Source organism: Urocitellus parryii, chromosome 7 (assembly GCF_045843805.1).
Source record: "Urocitellus parryii isolate mUroPar1 chromosome 7, mUroPar1.hap1, whole genome shotgun sequence".
NCBI classification, from domain to species: Eukaryota; Metazoa; Chordata; class Mammalia; order Rodentia; family Sciuridae; genus Urocitellus; species Urocitellus parryii.
The window spans coordinates 122,560,657-122,580,859 of record NC_135537.1 but is presented as its reverse complement, the minus strand read 5'-3'; the positions used below and the strand labels follow the sequence as shown (position 1 = coordinate 122,580,859).

Here is a 20,203-nt window from a genome sequence, read left to right as displayed (position 1 = left end):
GTTCTCATGGGTAGACTATAGGGAAGGATTCCTTTTTAAGCACAAAGAGGATGTTGAAAGGTTCAGTTCCTTGCAGGCTGTGGGATCGAGGGTTTTAGATTCTTGCTGGTTGTTGGCTAGAGGCCATTCTCAGTTTCTTGTCATGTGGTCTCCCCAATATCACTAGTTTCTTCATCAAAGTCAGCAAGACGATTCTGCCACCAAGATAAGCATTAGATTCTAATGTTGGCTTTGTTGTATTTTATCAGTAAAAAAGTGAGTCACAGTCCAATTTTGCTCAAAAGGAGGGGTTTGCGGGAATTGGAAATCATTTTGCCCCAAAGTTTCTGAAAGCCACTGAAGGGTTTTAAGCATTAAAGTAACATCATTTTCTTGCTGTAGAATGACCACTAGTCAGAAATTGTAGAGAACAGATTGGTGGGAGAGAAAATATGAGTTCTGGAACCCAGTCAGGAGACTGTGACTGTAATCCTGGTGAATCCATGACAGTCAGAGCTAAAATGATGCTAGTGGGAATAGAGAAATGGAAAAATTGGAGAGTTAAGAAATATATAGGACTTGGTAATAACTAGACAGGGCAAAGGTTTGTATCTGACTCATGCAAATGAGTGAATGGCAGTAACATTATTCACTGAGAAGAGAAGCAGTGTAAACAAGATGAATTTGAGGTAATTTAGTCCCATAACAGAACTGGACTCAGCCACGTTCCCTTGATAATATAACTTTTTTTTAAAAAAAAATAAATTTAGACCATCTTTTTTATATGTATGTACTTTTAGGGCTTCAAAGAACCCATTGTTCAAATTTATTAAAACTGGTTCAATCTTTTCAATTCATCTCACATAATATAGGAATTTTTAGGAAAGCAAGATAGTCTATGTAAAAAAGAACATTGGAATTGATACTGCCGGTTATGGGTGATGAGTTCTGCTCCATCACATGTTGAAGTTTGAACATTAGAGAAGCATGCCAAGGAAAGCATATAAAGCAGGGTTTATTTTTAAAAATGGGTAACATAAATTCCTCTGGGGAGGGATAAGGGGGCCATAGCTGGTATCCTAGCATCCCAAAGAAGCAAGGTGCTCTGCCCTTTTTATAAGTCCTAGGCTTCCTTTGTTCTTCTGCCCTCTTCCCCTTATCTTTCTCCTTCCTTTGTAGGTAACTAGGCATTTGGCTAGGCCTAGGAATGTTTGATGGATGGCCAAAAGGTGGGAAACAGGTGGATTGAAGGGGGAAGGGCAGGATAGAGCAGCCAAGGACAAATTAATTAACAACCTTATAGTCAGGTTACCTCAGTAACAGGTTGGAGCAGAGGGAGATTCTTGATAAGAGTGGAGAAAGGGCTCCAAAGTAATTAATACTTTAGTCCCTCCAGGGACAGTCTCCAACTTGTGGGACTCACTCAAAATTGGCCTCCTTGATCTGACATAACTCGATTTACCTATCTATACTGACTGACTCTTTAATTCTGGCTTCAGAATGAGTGTGCAACCAGGAACCTTCTGCTCCTAAAACACATCTTTCATATGTTTAAAAGTAAAGAATGAGTTTGGGGAGGACAAAAACAGGGATAAAATTCATTCACTCTAATATACTGTACAACAGAATAATTTTGCATTGAACTCTGCAATCCTAAGCTTTGTGCACATGGGTAGACAAGGCGTGAAAAAGTCCAGCCATTCGGGTCAGCATTTCTGGAGCTGCCTCCCTCCCTTGGCGGGAGATCAGACACAGAAGACGCTGCCCTATATTCTAGCAACAGAGAAGAAACTAGTTGTGCTCCATATCCTCCCAGCCCAGCCACGCATGCTCCCTCCCACCTGCAAAGCAAAGGGCCTGACGGCGCGCAAGGGCTTCTGGGAATCGTAGTTCAGGGTGGGAGGGGCTGGACGGCGTTGCCCCGGCTTCTTACGCATGCGCGACTCCGAGCTGGCCAGAGAAGTTCCTAGCCTTTGTCAGGCCCGGGATGGGAGGTGAGTTGGTTTTACCTCTACCCCCACTCCGCGTTTGGATTGGGCGGTGGCCCCAGGGTGTCGTTCTGTGCCCAATCGGGACTGGAGTGCTCCTTTGCGAAAGGAGTCTGGAAGGCAGACCTTGAGCCCCATCCCCTCACGCTCTACCCTGAATCCTAGCCCCCGGACCCGGGTGCTAGCGCGGTGCCCGTCGGTGCGCGACCGGCGGGCAGCGCGGAGCTGAGCGGAGCACGCGGGGCTGTCGTGGGTCCTGGGCGCCAAGGATTTGTCTATGCTGCTGTGCCTTGGCGGCAGCTCCAGCGCCATCTCTTCGGACGCTCTGTCCCCCCAGGGATCGCTCCCAGCGCAGGGACAGGTATTTAAGGACCCACTCTCAGGGATGCTGTCCTCGGGTTTCCAGGCTCCCGCTCTGTAGGACGGAGGCAGGCTCCACCGTGAGAGACAGAGAGAGAGAGCGACCTGATTCTGACTGAGACATTTCCGCAGAGCCCCCAGAGGAAAGGACAGGAAGGAACACCCGAGGCTCCCGGGACTTCTGACTGCTCTGTCCACTGAGGTGTGCCTTGGGTGAAAAGCAGAAATCTTCAGGACATGGAGGAGGTGGTGATCATGGAGACAGATTTGGCCGAAATGCCTGAGAAAAAAGGTAGAATTGCTCAAGTGTTGCACTTCTGTGGTGGAAGGGTGGAGTCCTTGCTCCTGGAGGGAAAAGGGTTGTCTCGGAATAGGTGGCCATTGGCAGAGAGGGCTGTCTGTCTCCATTGTCTTGGTGGATGGGTGGGCTATTTGAGTGTAGAGAGTTTGGTACAGGAGCATCCCCTGTCCTTTCCATTGCAACCTGGTGCACAATGGACCCTTCCAAGCAGCCCCCCAAATAAGAGTGGAAATGTTAATCTGAAATGTGAGCACAGCTACAACCACTCCTCTCACTTGCTCTTCCTTTCAAATGATTATTCCATTCTAGTCCCCATCAGTGGATCTGAGAAATCGGCTTTGTGGTTGCAAAAATTTCTCCACACCCATTATTTCACTGTATCTTTATAGTTACCTATGATTTAAATTCAGTGCAGGTTTGATTTTTTTGTTTGTTTTGGTGATGGTGGTGTTTAACATGCAAAACAGACTAGAAGGCAAGGGTTGACTTTCAGTACTACTAGACCAGTGTTTCTTGAAGTTTGTTCTGTGACCTAGCATCAGAATTCCCCCTAAACTTCCTATCTGTGCTTGTTAGGTTTTTGGATTGCACTCCATATTCAATCAGCGACAGTTACTCTGAAGTGAAGTCCAGCAATCTACATTTAAAATAAGCTTTTAGAGTAATTTTTGAGAACCATTGATATGATGGTTCTATGAACTATGATACTAATTTTGTGTAGATTGAACTGGGAAATTCACTGAATTTTTCTAATTTCTAGATCAGAGAGGACCACCTTCCAGAATGTGATATGATTATAGCAATGCATTTAAGTCTTGTATAGCAACATTCCTGGGCATTTTCCATAATTCTGGGAGGTAATAGGTTGTTTGGGGGTGGGGGTCCTTTCAGTCTCAGTGTTAATAAGGGGCACATTTAGTGTGATGGAGGGATTTTTAGACTTGTAGTCTTATAAGTCTAAGTAGCATCTTGAGCCCTATCATGACTGCTTTCTTGCCCTTAGCCATGTCTTCCCAGGACTCCCCCCTCTGCCAAGAGAAGAACACAGATGAGGAAGAAGTGGCAGCTATGTGCCTCACAGCCAGATCACAGGTGAGTGTGAGTCTACTGGTGATAGAAGTCCCACCTTATTTCTCAGAGTACAGGTGTGCTCCCTTCTTTTTGATAAAAGTTTCTTTTTTTACTAGAGCCCATCTAGAGAGCTGAGTTCTAATTCTGAGAGATTAATGAATTTGGTAGGAAATATTTTCTACTTTTCCATAGTACCTCAATTCTCCACCTAGTTTTTATTGTTCCTCTACAGGCAGGTAAGCAACATTTCCCTTCTTTGGCCTACTATGCTAATTTCTGTGCTTGGTAATGTGGGAAACTATTTTAAACATAATGTGATGAATGCTCCTTAAAACTTACATTTCTCTCTTGAGGAAAGAATGCATATTACTATATGTAGGAGTTTAAGAAAAACACCTTAAATTATGAAGTGATTAGAAGGCAATTAATACTCAAATAGTTCAAATGAGTGCTATAAAAGAGAAGCTTAGGAAGGGATAAAATTACCGTTAGAATCCAGCCCAGCCCTCCAAAGGGGCGAATGCTGGAGTATTATTTCTGCAACTTACTTTTATATCATTGCCACCCCTTCCCTGTGCAAGAGCAGCTATGGCAAATGTTAGAAATTTTTGAATTCATGTGGTGATTGTACAGTGGATAATTATTATGTTTTTCTTTAACTTTCATATGTTTTCAGCCCTTTTTGTTTAGAGACAGGGTCTCGCTAAGTTGCTCAGGGTCTTGCTAAGTTGCTGAGGCTGGCTTTGAACTTGCTATCCTCATGCCTCAGCCTTCCAAGTTGCTGAGATTGTGGGCTTGCACCATAGCACCTGGCTTTTATTTCTTAGATCTCAGATTATTTCCATTTTGTAAATTTTATACTTTGGAAAAACTGTTAACATAAGAAATGTTGCAAAGAATATAGAGATATCTTGTCCAGATTCTCTAGAAGTTAACATTTTTACTTTGCATTATTTCTTTTTCTAGAGTTAGGACATTAACAATGGTATAATACCATACCTGCTGACCTTCAGATTTTCCATCTGTTTCATTTTTCTGTTCTCAGAATTTCTACTTTTATCCTATAGTTCTTTTCATGTTCCTTAATTTGTTATTATTATTAACTTGCTTTGTATGCTTCTTTCATTTAATTACATAATTTTTAAATGAAATAAAAGTGTTTAAAGCTGTGAAATTTCCTCTAAGTACAGTTTTAGCCATTTGGCATTGGGGTCTACATTATTTCATTATTATTTTTATATTCTGATGTTTTTTTATTATCATCTGTCATTTTTCTATTCTGTTTGGGAATTTATTGAAATTAATTTTGTTAGTTTTTGCAAATGCTTCATGAATGTTTAAAAAGAAGGCATTTTCTGTACCATAACAGAAACTATAGAATATTATTTTCCAAGGCTTGTTTATATATGTTTGTTCCCGTAGCCTTGGACTGTTATTCCCATTCTCTATGACTTTACTTAAAAGGCATGTTCAATACTGGTATGTTTCTACCTCCTTATAATTTTTGTATCTTTTTTCTTATAGAAACAAAATATGAATGGTATTTTACACATAAACCTCCTTGTGTTAAATCTTAATTAGTTTCCAATTTAATTCCTTATTTATTTTTTATTTTTTATTTAATTTAATACCTTTTACCTTGAATTGATTACGTTTAATGGGGTTTGGTGCTCACTGCCAGTGTTTTTGTTGCATATCTTCTGTTCAAATTCTGCATTGCGATTCATCTTCTGAAAATTGATTCCTCAGGTGTTTATTAAAGACTCACAGTGGAATTATGTAGACCTGTTTTCTTTTTTCCTCTACCTATATTTTGTTTACTTTGCCAAACAAAATTGTTAACTCATTGTAATATTTTACTCCCCAGAAAAAAATGGAATCTCAAAGGAAAAACCATGATCTTACTTCATTTGATTCTTATGTTGAGATCTGCACAGTGTGCCTGGCACACATTTGATATTCAGTGACTTTACATAGAATATTCAGATTCTAAATACTGTTAGAATACTTGTCACTTCCCTTCTTGAATGTTATCTCAGGCCTTTGCTTCAGTTCCAGCTGAACATTGGTGTGTGTGTGTGTGTGTGTGTGTGTGTGTGAGAGAGAGAGGGTGGGGGGGGAGAAAAGCAGGATAGCAAATGAAAGATGGTAAACACAAGTATGTTTTGTTTCTTAGGAGAAAGTGACATTCAAGGATGTGGCCATGGACTTCACTCCAGAGGAGTGGGGGAAGCTGGATCCTAAACAAAGGGATATGATGCTGGAGAACTATAGGAACCTGGTCTCACTTTGTAAGAATCTTCCTGACTCTGAAATCTGCTTATGTGGATATTATTACTTCATTGAAAATGAAATAGCTCCATTTTTGCCCTCATTTTCGAATTCAGAAGTCATAGAGTATCAGTTCTTTGGGGATTAGAGAAAAATCATGCATTCTACAACTGAACTATAACTCCAAATGAGAAAAATCTATTTCTGTTCCAGGATTTTGGTGAAATGTCTATGCCTGTTGTGTATCAGGACTCAAGTGACAGACAGCCTAATTCAAACCAGCTTTAAGTGGGAGAAATCTTGATTCAGAATCAAATATATCATCAGGAATTTTATTTATTTATTTATTTTTAATCTGTTGACCTGACTTTTCCCTATATTAGCTTTATTCTTAGGATCTTTCTATATAGCAGAGATGGCCACTGGCAGTTAGAGAACTGAGCCAAAAAGAGAAAATGTACATGTTTGTGTGAGAGGTAAAAAGGACTAGTAGCTCTTCCCAAACCTCATAGAACAAATTATCAGTGAAAGTATCTTCTAATAACTGAAAAAGGAGGAAAAGAAAAACATTAGTAGACAAAAACTCCAGTGACCACAGTCACAATTTTGTGGTGCCACTGAGGTCCTACTTTTTCCCATCTTATTTTCTAAGGTAAGAACTAATCTGCAAGATTGCTCTAAAATTTATTTATTTTTTTATTTGTTCTTTTTGATTATACATGACAGTAAATATTTTGGCAGATTATACATATATAAAGTAAAATTCCTTCATACAATAAGTAAATAAAGAGACAAACCCAGTTTCACTCTCTACCAGACCTAAACTCATACTGCATATATTTCTAACTCCATTTAGAGACCCACCCTCCCTTATTCTGGATCTTCTTATAACATTTTGTCTTTGTAGATTATGGGGTTAGGATTATATTGCAGTATAAATCTTTATGCCTATCACAAATAGTTAAGTTCCATTTCTCCATTTATTTTTCCTTTTTTTTTTCTTTCCTCTCTTTTAATTAATAGGGCTTCCAGTTTCCAAACCTGAGAATTACAATTTGGACAGTGGAAAAGAACCATTAAAGCTTGAGAGAAAAACTCCCAAATGCAGCTATTCAGGTGAGTCACATAGATGGAAATCTTCAGAAATATACAGCAAAATAGTAAATAAGTGGCACTTTTTAATGCTTAAGGAAGAATATTAGAAGTCTCTATTTGCCTTTTTTTAAGTATTTTATTTTAAATTCTAAAGCATCTTAAGTACACACAGAAGTCCAGAAAATAAAATAACATGTATTCATCACCAATATTAAATATATATGCTAATATTTTACTTCATTTACCTCTTTTTTTTCTTTTTGGTAATATAAAATACATAAAGTATCAATGCTATAAATGCTATGATTTTGACAAACCAAGATGCATTCATGTAACTACTGCCTATATCAAGAAAACAACATTACCAGTATCTCTAAAGCACCCCTGTGCCCTCTTTTAGTCACCTCCTTCCTCCCAGGGGTAACCTTATCCTAACTTAGAGTGTCATTGGTTAGTTTTGATGGTTCTTCTTATATCAGTGGACTCTTATTGTACATATTCTTGTGTCTGACTTCCTTCACTGAACCGTTAACTTTGAGATAAATCCATGTTGTGGCCTATTATAGTTCATTCATTCTCATTATCATTTAGTCTTTCATTATGTCGGTATCCAATTTATTTATTTGTTTATTATCTTAAAGATGGGCATTTTGATAGCTTCCACTTTTGGGTTATGTGAATAGTGCTGTAATGTTCATTCTTTCACATGTCTTTTTATAAACAGATACAAGCATTTCTGTTGGATATATACATATAGGTAAAATTATTGAGTCATAGATTAGGTTCATGTTCATTTTTTATACATATTGCCAAAGTTTACAAAGTTAACATACCCATTATATTCCTACCAGAAGATGTGAGTTCTAGTTGCTCCACATACTTACCAACACATAATACTATTTGTCTTCATTTTAGCTATTTTTTTTTTTTTTTTGATACTAGGGATTGGACCAAGGGATGTTGTCTTCATTTTCGCTATTCTTTTTTTTTTTTTTTTGATACTAGGGATTGGACCAAGGGATGCTTAACCACTGAGCCACATCCCCAATCCATATTTAGAGACAGGATCTCACTGAGTTGCTAAGTGGCTCATTAAGTTGCTGAGGCTGGCTTTGAACTCAAGATCCTCCTATCTCAGCCTTCCAAGCTGCTGGGATTACAGACATGTGCCACCACACTTGACTCATTTTAGCCATTCTTGAATGTGTGTAATATCTTTTATTTTTTAAGAAGTAAAACATATTAGAGATTCAGTTACAGTCCTTTCATTCTTTCTTTCTGTAGAATCAGTATATCTCAAAGTTGGTATGAATCATTCCAGAGTTTACATGTGTATATATATGTATACACTATATTTTATTGCTTAACCTATTTTAATGAATTGTGTTTGTTTATTTTAACTAATATGGAGTATGTCCATAGTGTGAATAAAGTGAACAGTTCAATTTTACTTTTTTTGCCATTAGTAACAGTTGCAGTCTTGTGTTTATTGATACATGTTCATCTTAAGGGTTGGGGTTAATGTAAATAACTGGAAAAACAATTACATGTTAGTTTTACTAGGAATTGTCTGGTTCCACACCCACCCTAGCCTTCTGGTTGATGTTATCAGACTTAATTTTTGACAGTCTGGTGGGGTCCAAAATGCTATTTTGTGTTTTTAAATTTTCATTTCTCTGAGTTGGAGCACTTTTTGCTTATTGGGTATCCGGGTTTTTTCTTTTGTGAATTGCCTATTAATATCCTTTGTTTATTTTTTTAAAAATTGGACTGTTCAACATCTTTCCTTTTGAGTTATTTATTTTAGACTCTAATTCATGGCAGCAGAGGGAAAAATGGTTCTTCCAGTCTTGGATGTTTTATTTTATTAAGCATATTGAATTTTTAAATTTTAAGGACAGATTTATTGATTTTTTTTAATACTTAAGTTTTTGGAAATTGCCTTCCTTAATCCAATGTTAGAAAGATAATCTTTTTTGTTCTAAAAAGTTCAAATTTTGTTTACAGATTTTTATTTTAGTATATGGTATGAAATGGGGAGCTAATTTTATCTTTTTCCAAGCTTATAGTTCATAATCTAAGATAATTTATTGAATTATCTTTTATCAGAGATTTGAAATGATGTTATTTCCCTGTATACTTGCTTTTGTATCTGGATTTATTTCTAAGCTCTCTGGGTTACTCATCTATCTATGCTCCAACACTGTACCATTAAAAAATAATATAAAAAATATTTTTAAAAAGATGATTTAGGAAGGATTTTTCCTAAAGAAAAAAAGTATATGTATACATATGCCTCATAAAGAAAATTCCCCAGAATACACATATAAACATGTTGTATCTCATAAAATCCTTCCTGAATATTCTTTTTTAAAACTGTGTTCTTTCGAATAGTGGAGTTTTAAAAATCTTTCTCTGTGATTATGGATACATGTCTGTTTATCCTTGTAAGCCTTTCTATCTTTGTGACTTGTCTACTTACCACTTCTTTTCTGGGGAGAAATATTGCTCTTAATGATCTTTGAGAATGCTTCATATATTCACCCTTTGATTAGTTGCACACATTTTTCCTTTCAGTTTTGCAATACTTTTTGATGAACAAATTTAATATTCTATATTTTTAATTTTCTGCCTTTTGAGTATTCCTTTTAAAGTCTTTTCTCATCCCATGACTACATAAATATTTGCCTGTGTTCTCTAGTATGTTTGTTCTTTAAATCCTTAATTCACTTGGAATCATTTCTTGGCTTTTTTGGTGTGTCTTTGCCGCAGTCCGGCTGCAGCAAAATAACCAGGGGGTGACGAGGAACTTGTGTACATTGATACAGCAGGAGTGGGAGCCGTTTATTGTTGCACAGGAGGGATATATATACATACCACACAGCTTATCTTAATTAACATAAACTAGATACAGCAGTCAACCAATGAGGAATCTCCACACTTAATGGCTCGCTGGCGTTACTTCACAAACCACTCCCTCTGCAAAATGCCAGGCGCCATCTTGACTTGTTTATAGACTCTAACATGTCTTCTTAGTTTTCTTTTTCTTTTCTTTTTTTTTTTTTTAACAATTTAATGTTTGGATTGCTCAAGATTTTATTTTAATCTCCCTTTCATTTTGTATTCCTGGAGTCATAAATTTGAGTGCTTAACATGGGCCAGGAGATTATATAAGCAAAGGAAGCAAGGTCAGAATGGTAAATTAGAGGAACACGTGCCTCAACTGAAAGAAGTGGCCATTACTCCATTAGCTCTAATTCAAGGACTGGCAAGCTTTTTATGTAAAAATTTAGGTCATAAATGATTAGGCCTTATGGGACAGACAGATGGTGTCTCTGTATCCACTCAGTTTGACATATGGTGCAAAAACAGCCTTATGTAAATGAATGGATATGACTAGGTTCCAGTACAAATTTATTAATAAAAATAAGCAGCAAACTATAGCTGTCAGCCCTTGTTTGAACTGGTTGTTGTCCTTCAGTATGCTTTCATTTTTTTTTCCCCCAGAGAAACTTAAAATTTGGTTCTATGTGACATACCCTTATTTTTTAGATGTTAGCAAATGATTTTTAAAAATTGTATAAACGGTGAAGGCCAAACACAATATGCCTGAGGTCAGATTTGGCTGACGGGTCATCAGTTTGCAGCTTCTACTTTCGCTTAGGTCTTCTGATCACTCTTTATCACCAATTGTCATCTATTCAGATAATTCCCACATTTGTATTTCTGTCCTCGATCTCTTTTCAGAACTTGTGTTCTGAACATCTGTGTGACTACTTCATGTCTCTGTTTACTTATGTCAAAGATTCCTCAATTCACAGTGTTCAAAACTGGATGTCTGAAATATGCCCAAATTCCTCTTTCTCAACAGGATCCTTTTCCAAGAATTGTCTTAATGATACTTATTGTCTACCAAATCATACATGCCAGAAATCTATGAAGTCTTTATATTTCCTTCTCCTTCCCTTATCCACTTTACCATTATACTTACCTAATTATATGCTAAATATTTCTTCACTGTTAATATCCTTCCATTTTATTTTTGTTTGCCTAAATTACTATGACAATCTCCCTGATTCCACCTTTACCCCCATGTACTTCATTCTGTATCACAGTGAGAGAGTTTTCAAAATCAAATGGATCATGCCATCCCTTTGCTTAGAACATTTCAATAACTTCTTGTTTGATATTTACTTGTAAAGATTATATTAAATTCTTTCTCCTTCTATCTGCATAAGGACTAAGTGTATTTTTCCCCAGAGTCTAGCATGTAGTAGATACTCAGTAGTTATTTGTTGGATAAAATGGATAGACAGATGAGTAAATAAATGAATAAGTTGAATGTATTTGGGTATATGGAATAAGAAATCTAACTTAATTTTCTTCTAAGTTGTCATGGTACCTTTTGTTGAAAAAGAAATATTGTTTACTGACTGAAATATCACCTTTCTATTATCCTTAATTGTTCCATATACTGTAAGAATACAGTTTATTTCTGATCTTGCTCTTCTATTTCACTGATCTGTTTATTCTTTTGAATCACTGTTTAAATTATTCCGTCATTTTAAAATGATTTACATTGGGTATAACAATTCCAATATATTTATTTTAGGTAAATATTTAGAAAGGTTCAGTACCTATATCTACCCTCTTTCCTCTGTTCTGATATTTCCCCTATAGATAACATTTTTATTAGTTTTTTTATTTATCTTTCCTTGGTTTTGTTTTGTTTCTTCTTTCCACATTTTTTATTGGTGCATTATAGTTTACATAATGATGAGATTTGCTGTTACATATTCATATATGCACACAATGTAACATTATAATTTGGCCAGTGTTTCTCCCCAGCTTTGTAATTTTTATAAGCTGGTTAATACTAAATTTTCCTTACTATAAGTTACAGTGATATCTATTATCAGCCATTTCTTTTTCTTCTTTGTCGTCTTTTTTTCCCCCTGTTTTGAACATACAATTTATTTGTTTATTTGTAATATATGTATTTTTAAAAAATTTTAGGTGGACACAGTATCTTTATTTTACATTTATGTGGTGCTGAGGATTGAACCCAGTGCCTATGCATGCTAGGTGAGCACTCTACCACTGAGCTACAATGCCGGCTGCTTGAACATACAGTTTAATATTCTTAAATACTTCTGATAAGTGAATATCCTCAACTCACTTCTTACAGAAATTCTGACTTGGTTAAACAATGTATACCTAAATTGTGAGAAAAGTTTCTCCAGAATCAGATAATCCTTGAAATTCTGGGTCTGTCACTCATTAGATTTGTATTCCATCCAATCTTTCCTTGGTTTTTGAAAATACAACCAAATAATATACTTATATCTCTTTCTCCTTTTCCTGACACAAAAAGTAACAGCAAACTATACAACATTCTTTTACAACTTGCTTTTTTTAAAAAAATACTTAATATATGTTGGAGATCACATAGCAATATGATAAAAATCTTTCTCATTTTTTAAAAGTTGCATAGTACTCATTGTATAAGCTGTAGTTTATTCAGTCATTTCTCTGTATTAGGTATTGGAACTGTTAACAGTCTTTTGCAGCCTTAATAAGTGTTGTAGTGAATAGCCTTGTTCATCTGTCACCTCATATCATATATTTGGATTTTTTGATGAGAAACTTTATAAAAGCATTGTTGGGAATATTAAAATGGTAATAGTACTGAACATAAGTAGAATTAAAAGACCAGAAACCTAGAAATTCTAACTGTTTACTAAGATGATAACTACCAATATTTATTACAGCAATAGGAATTCTATATCTAAAAAAAACTGGAAAGCACTTTTTACTGATCCTGTTCTGGTCCAAGTGTAATCATTGCCTGCTCATCCACTGATGTATTGCTTCATCTGCATCTCCCCTCCTACCTTTCTTGTCATCTTTCCTACCTTCCGATTCTCCTGGATAGGGTATACTTGTTTTCTCTGCATACACTGAGCATTTGTTTCCCTCTATTTGCTTCTCTTTTGTAAATCACCCCCCAAAATTCAAATCTATTCACTCCTTAAATGTGTGCTTTTCACCTTCATTAACTCTTAACCTATTACAGAACTGCTATTTTTTTGAGCACAGAAAATGAAGGAAATTTGCATTTCCAATGTCTTTCAGATGTGGAGACTTTACCTGAGAGCAAAGATTCATCTTCAGTTCAAGATTTTTCCAAAGATGAATCACACCCAATTGCAATAATAGACAGACTGGCAAGAAATAGTGTCTATGACTCCAACTTGGAAACAGCTCTTGAATGTGAAAACTGGTTAGAAAATCAGCAAGAAAACCAGGAGAAACACTTGAGAGAAATGTTTACCCACATGAATTCACTTCCTGAAGACGAAGATCGTGAGCGTGATATATATTGGAAAACCTTTGGTCAGAAGTCTGTTCTTATCACTCAAGACAGAGTTCCCAAAGGATCTTATGCCTTTCACTCACTTGGGAAAAGATTGAAACAGAAATCAAATTTAATGAAAAAACAGAGAACCTATAAAGAGAAAAAACCTCATAAATGTAATGACTGTGGTGAACTTTTCACTTACCATTCAGTGCTTATTCGACACCAGAGAGTTCATACTGGAGAGAAACCCTATACTTGTAATGATTGTGGGAAATCTTTTAGCCACAGAGCTAATTTAACTAAACACCAGAGAACTCATACTAGAATTCTCTTTGCGTGTAGTGAATGCAAGAAAACCTTCACGGAAAGCTCATCCCTTGCAATACACCAGAGAATTCACATCGGAGAGAGACCTTATGAATGCAGTGAATGTGGGAAAGGTTTTAACCGAAGTACACATCTTGTGCAGCATCAGTTGATTCATACTGGAGTGAAACCTTATGAATGTAATGAATGTGATAAAGCTTTTATTCATTCATCAGCACTCATTAAACATCAAAGAACTCACACTGGAGAGAAGCCCTATAGATGCCTAGAATGTGGCAAAGCCTTTAGCCATTGTTCATCCCTTACTAAGCATCAGAGAGTTCATACGGGAGAGAAGCCATATGAGTGTAGTGAATGTGGGAAAACTTTTAGTCAGAGCACACACCTTGTTCAGCATCAGAGAATTCATACTGGAGAAAAACCCTATGAGTGTCAAGAATGTGGGAAGACCTTTAGCCGGAGCTCAAATTTTGCTAAACATCAAAGAATTCATATTGGAAAGAAACCCTATAAATGTAGTGAATGTGGAAAAGCCTTCATTCATTCATCAGCTCTTATTCAACACCAAAGAACTCACACGGGAGAGAAACCCTTTAGATGTAATGAATGTGGGAAAAGCTTTAAGTGTAGTTCATCCCGCTTCAGACATCAAAGAACTCACATAGAAGAGAAACCCTGAAAAATTACTGAATGGGAAGAAATGTAAGTACATTTTATTGCTGTGTTAATATCTGAGTGTTTAGGTGGACCCATAATGTGCAAAGGCCAATGCTATGTGCATCTAGTTTCACTTGCCTAATATATAATTTCACCCATAGATTCAGTTCCCCCTTTTCATGGTCATATGCCAGAGGCTTGTTGTACCCTCTCACTTTGAAAGAAAATTTTTATTTTGTAACTTAGGCTGAAATTTCATATCCTCGTCAGAAAGATGAGATATTTTGTAACTTAGGCTGAAATTTCATATCCCCGTCAGAAAGATGAGTTTACTCTGAATCCAAAGTAGACTCCTACATGTACATATATATTCTTTCTCCAGGGTACCATTTCTTTTATTTTAGCCATAGAAATTATGAAGGCCAAGAGTAGGAAGTTACTTAGGATTTACTTCCTCCCCCTTGAAGGCTGCTGTCTAATTTGCTGAACATAACTAAAATATATTTATAGCAAGTTCTAATTACATTTACGTGGATTATGTTGTTCATAGATTTAAATACTTGTTTTCCTTCGTTTGAGAGATTTTCCTGCATTTCCAATTCCTTGAGAGTTACCCTGAAGTAGAGAGTGGGTCAGAATCTTAACTGTCATTGTTAATCAAGTCTATCTTTTTCTTAACCTTGTCATTGATTGAATCCTTGGTTTTCTGTAGTCAAAGTAGGGAAGGCTTCATTTCTGTATATTATTTAGCTTTCTGCAAATTGGGTTTTGTCACCTTTAGAAAAAGCCGTAGGATGTTGAGAATCTGAAAAGTTGATAAATTCAATGTGTTATTTTTATTTAGGATTCCAGTCAAGAAGAGAATTGAAGCAACTGTGAGGCCCCAGGGCATAATTTCCTGTTCGGTATGCAAAAAGCTTATGAAACGGCCCTCAAGTGAGTCAATTGAGGATTAACAGCTGCTCTTCATGAAGAAGTTACTACTTTTTTTTTTTCTGACCTGTACACTTACCCATATTCTTGGTATTGTTCTTATTCTCTGTATGTCAGTTGATCTTTGTCCCAGAGCCCTTACTTAAGAAAGTGGGCAAGGCACAAAATCAGAGAGGCATATTAGCATAAGTTACATGGGTGACCAAAGACCAGTGGCAAGATTGGAAACAAAAGCAGTAGTACAAATTAATATCTAGTAAAACACTATACATGTGTCAATTTTTGTTGTTACCCTATTTATATGTTATATGAAAACTATAGGGGGGAAAAAACATAATCACAGATTTCCTTCTTCTCTTCCAAATCTTTACCTTCCATTCCATATGTTTGCCCCCTCCACATTATTCTTCTCAGTAGGAATCATAAATTTTATGATTGAAGAAAATTAGGGGATAGGGTGTAAAGAATTGATGATAATGGGGATCACGCTCATGAAGGCTGAATGGAGTATAAATCCAGCAGTGAGGGTGAAAGACCTCTTCAGGAAGAGATAATAGAAACATGGAAGGGAGCCAAAGTGGAAAGGCTTAAGAGTTCAGAGGTCAGGGTGGGAAAATAGCTTACTTAACAAAATATAGGAAAAGTAGCTCAAGTCTTTCATCACCTTAATCAGTATGTTTAGAGCAGGAAGTGGCAAGCTATGGTGTGGACTCTGGACCATGTCTGACCCATTGCTTTTTTGTAAATTTTGTTGGGACTCAGCCATATTCGTCAGTTACATGCTATCTTTGGCTGCTTTTCTGTGCAACAGAGTTTGTGTCTTGGGGGCTGCTACAATCCAAGTCCACATACTGGATAGCTTATAAACAGAAATTTCTCAATAATTTTGGAGACTGAGAATTCCAAGGCACCAGAGGATTTCAGTTTGGTGATGTGCTACTTCCTGGTTCACAGAGGGCTCCTTCTCTGTGTCCTTAGCCCCTTAAAAGTGTACTGATTCCCTTCAAGAAAACTCCACTGTGATGGCTTACTCACCTTCCAAAAGCCCTACTTTGTAATAACATGACATGGGTGATTAGGTTTCAGTGTGAAAATTTTGGAGGGGCACATTCAGTCCTTAGCAGATTATATGTTCCCCCAAGCCCCCAAAATTTACTATTAGGCTCATTATAGAAAATGTTAACTGGCCCCTGCACTAGAGAATCCATGTCAAGAGGTGGGATAGAGGGATTAAACCCAGAGAAATTAGGTAGAATGGAAAGTTATAATGATGGTGAACATATCCTTCCTTAGGGACTAGCCATTGTGGTTACCCTCCTAAGCTAGACTAGAAAGCAGAACAAGACGATAAATACCCCCAGAGGGATGGCTCAGGAACTCCATAGTCCTATCACTATTTTTAATGTTACAGAATATTGGGAGAGAGAAAAAAAATGGGGTGGGGAAAATATGAGAGATTGGAAATGATGCATGAAGACACTCCTAACCATTAGGTTGCAACTATACATTGTAGAGGGAGTTGCAGTTATTTAAGCTTTTTTAGTATGCCAAGAGCTTGAGTGAAAATAAATTCATTTTGGAGACCAAAATTTGACTAATGAAAGAAGACCAACATGGGCTTTTCAAAGTTGAGTATGATTTCTGCCACTCCCAGGTAGTAATTATGTGACCTTGAAAAAACTACTAAATCTGGGTTTCGGTTTCTTTATCTATAAAGTGGGAATAAGTCATCCCTTCCTCACAAAATTGTCATGAAGTTTAAATGAAAATGCATATGGAGGATTTAGCACATCATCACTGTAGACAGCCCCCCATTCCTGCCCCCTCCCACCTGCCTGCTCATGAATACTCTGAGGTCGCATGCTGTGTTTCTCTCTATAATGTTTATATTTTTAAATTGTATTTTCATCAAGTGACTAAGCATCAATCAGTAGAAGTTACTTTAGTATCTACCCACTTTTTGTTTACCAATAAAGAACTGTGACTCTCCTGCTCTCTGACTTATCTTAAAGATGGAGCTTTCAATTTTTGCTTTTGCTTCCATTGGTGCTGTTCCTTGCAGTTTCTTTGAGACCTTGTGGAACCTGCCGCTTTTCCTTCTGAATATCACTTAAGCAGGAGCTATCTGATAGTTCCAGAGACTCAAGTTTACAACCTAATTGCACTTTAACTAGTGTTAAGGGATTTGCTCTTTTACTGGGAACTCTGGCCCTTTGCATTTTGTATTTGTCCTTTCTATGCCTAATGTTCAATCTAATTACATGTTTATATTCCACATAAATCTTGGAAGTTTTAATGATCTGCATTTTAAATGTTTTGGTTACCTATAAATGATATTATCTGTTCTATTGTCAATAAAGATGTTGTTTGTACATGTATTGTCAGAGACTTTGTAAATTGCTTTTAAACTGTCCTAATTTAAGCACATTTTAAGATGAAAAGAAAAACCAACTGTAAAATATCTCCGTGTCACTCAGGAAAACAATCACACTTCTGTTTATCTGGGCTTTATAACTTTTGGAGACATGTGATTGGGAATGAATGCCCTTGACAGCCCAAATGTCTCCAAGAAGATTACAGAGTAGAGGAAGATAGTTTCTACCAAATAGTGCTGATTCCTTAGGCCAGGTATAGCACCATTCACATAGCAGAGGTAAAGGGGGTAAAGGACAAGAAAGAGATTTCATATCAAACACACAGTTGGGCTGGGGTTTTGGCTCAGTGGTAGAGCACTTGTTAAGGCCTCTGTTTTAATCTCAGCACGTCCACAAATAAAATAAAATAAAGAAGAACAGTTTAAACTAGGTAAAATATGATTAGAAATGTTTGGATACAAATATCGAACATCATTCCATCCATAGGTAATTAACTAGTTATTTTAAGTCATAGTTTTCAGTTTTCTTGAGAGTAGTCTTACTTTAAAAAAAAAAAATCCTGGAACAGACCTGTTTTTTCTTTACCCTTATTTTGTTTATCCTTTCTTTACCCTAGTTCTTCTTTTAAGGCCACAACTAGGCTATCTTAGAGCCAAGAACCACATGAGCTGTCCCTCACCATAAGTTATTAATGAGGAAGAATGATATCCCCCTCTGGTAATACATGTATGACATTTATGGGTTTCTCTGAAGTTCAATTAATGCTTTGCAAAACTTAGATATTTTCACAGAAGTGTTCTTTATATTTTTAATCTCTGTTCATTAATAATCTTTCCTTAGTCATGAGTTTTTGATAGCTCTGTTTATCTGCTAAATTGCTTATTTATACTAGAGAGATCTTTATTGTGTACATTCCAGTTAGTTACTTTGGTTAGCAAATTTGTGATGAATATGAGTGGTCAAAAGACCATGGGAAAAACAGTAGCAACCTACCTGTAGAAAAGATGTAACCTAGCAAGCCTGAGACAGCTGTTTAGAAAGGCCTGCTCATCAGGTTGACCATTGGCTGGCATCTGGGAACTTTGACTTTGGGATAGTTCCCACTATTCCCAGCACTGATAAGAATAACTGACGGTTCCAAAATTCTGTATTTAAACAATGTGACTTATGCCACATTTAAAAAGGTAAGGATGATATGTAGAGAGTAAGCCTCCTGTCTTACAGAGAGCTGTAATGGCAATGGTGTTTCCTGGCCCTCACTAGGGGAACATGAACCGTTTTAGAGAATTAAATTGAGTGGAAGTAGAACCCTCTGGCTTCCTCCTTTCTTCCTTCCAGCATGACAAAAGCAATATCTGAGATGGTGGCTGTTTCATCAGCTTGGGTTCTTGAGTGATTATAATGAGGAGAAGATTCCTGCCATCACAATAACAGGTCACACAGGTAAGCATCAAGAATGGGTGTCCTAGTAAGAAGGCCAAAATGTCTGGCAGTGGTTTCTAACTTCAGAGCTGGTTAAGTGGTAGGGTAAGTCTAGGAGATACTTCTCTGATCACACACTGGCTTTTGGGGGTGGGAGTATTATATCCTACTTCCCCTCTCTCTTGTATATTTCTTCTTGTATTCCCATGTCAGGATATCAGGAAGTATATATGGTCAAATAAACTTTTCCTCTTCCAATAGTGTTCTTGTCAGATTTTTTTGGTCTCAGCGGCAAAAAAGCTGACTATAACAGATACTCAACTTGTATTAAAAACAAAAGGACTGCATTCTTCAAAAATGTTAATGTCAAAGCTAGGCACAGCATGGTGGAAGGGTGCAGTAGAGCAAAGCTGCTCACCTCTTGGCAGCTGGGCAAAAGAGAAAGAACTGGGAGTAAGACACACTCTTCCAGGACCTACCCAAGGGGACTTCCTCCAACTATGACCTACCTCCTCTAGTTTCCACCACCTCCCATTAGTCTCCAGCTGTCAGTGGATTAATCCACTGATGAGATCAAAATCTTTATGATCCAATCACTTTCCCAAAGGCCTCACTTCTGCATTAGGGTCCAAACCTTTGAAACATGAGCCTTTGGGAGACCTTCCAGATTCAATATGACAATTATTATGACAATAATTGATTCATGTCATTTGAGTATAAAAAAGTAGTTATGTTTACAATTTTCTAACTCTAATCTTTTAGTCGAAAATTGAGGTAGTTATACACACCCATCAATGAAATTGCTTTCACAGAAGAGTCCAGTCAATGACCTAACTGATAGGGACATCAGAGAGGTCATTTCTCCTTAATTGTATATAGAACATTAAATTTCTTAGAAATAAAACTGGAGGGTTTTTTTTTCATTGTTTTCTGTGATCTTGTTATCAGAGAAGAATTTTTTTTTTCTGTTTCGGTATTTAATAGAGGATTATCATGGTATCAAGATAAGAAACACAGTTCTTAGGATCATAGCAATGTCCCTCCAAGGTAATGGGAAAACTAA

General features: G+C 36.7%; 1 protein-coding gene across 1 annotated transcript; it reads left to right on the top strand.

The window, feature by feature from the left end:
* Positions 1 to 1,918: 1,918 nt before the first annotated feature.
* On the top strand, positions 1,919 to 15,311 carry Znf286a (zinc finger protein 286A). Its single transcript, XM_026409426.2, has 7 exons — positions 1,919 to 1,973; positions 2,374 to 2,619; positions 3,632 to 3,720; positions 5,876 to 5,990; positions 6,994 to 7,086; positions 13,201 to 14,455; positions 15,255 to 15,311. The coding sequence occupies exons 2-6, from the start codon at positions 2,565 to 2,567 to the stop codon at positions 14,430 to 14,432; spliced, it is 1,584 nt and encodes a 527-aa protein (XP_026265211.1). The 5' UTR covers positions 1,919 to 1,973; positions 2,374 to 2,564; the 3' UTR covers positions 14,433 to 14,455; positions 15,255 to 15,311.
* Positions 15,312 to 20,203: the final 4,892 nt, after the last annotated feature.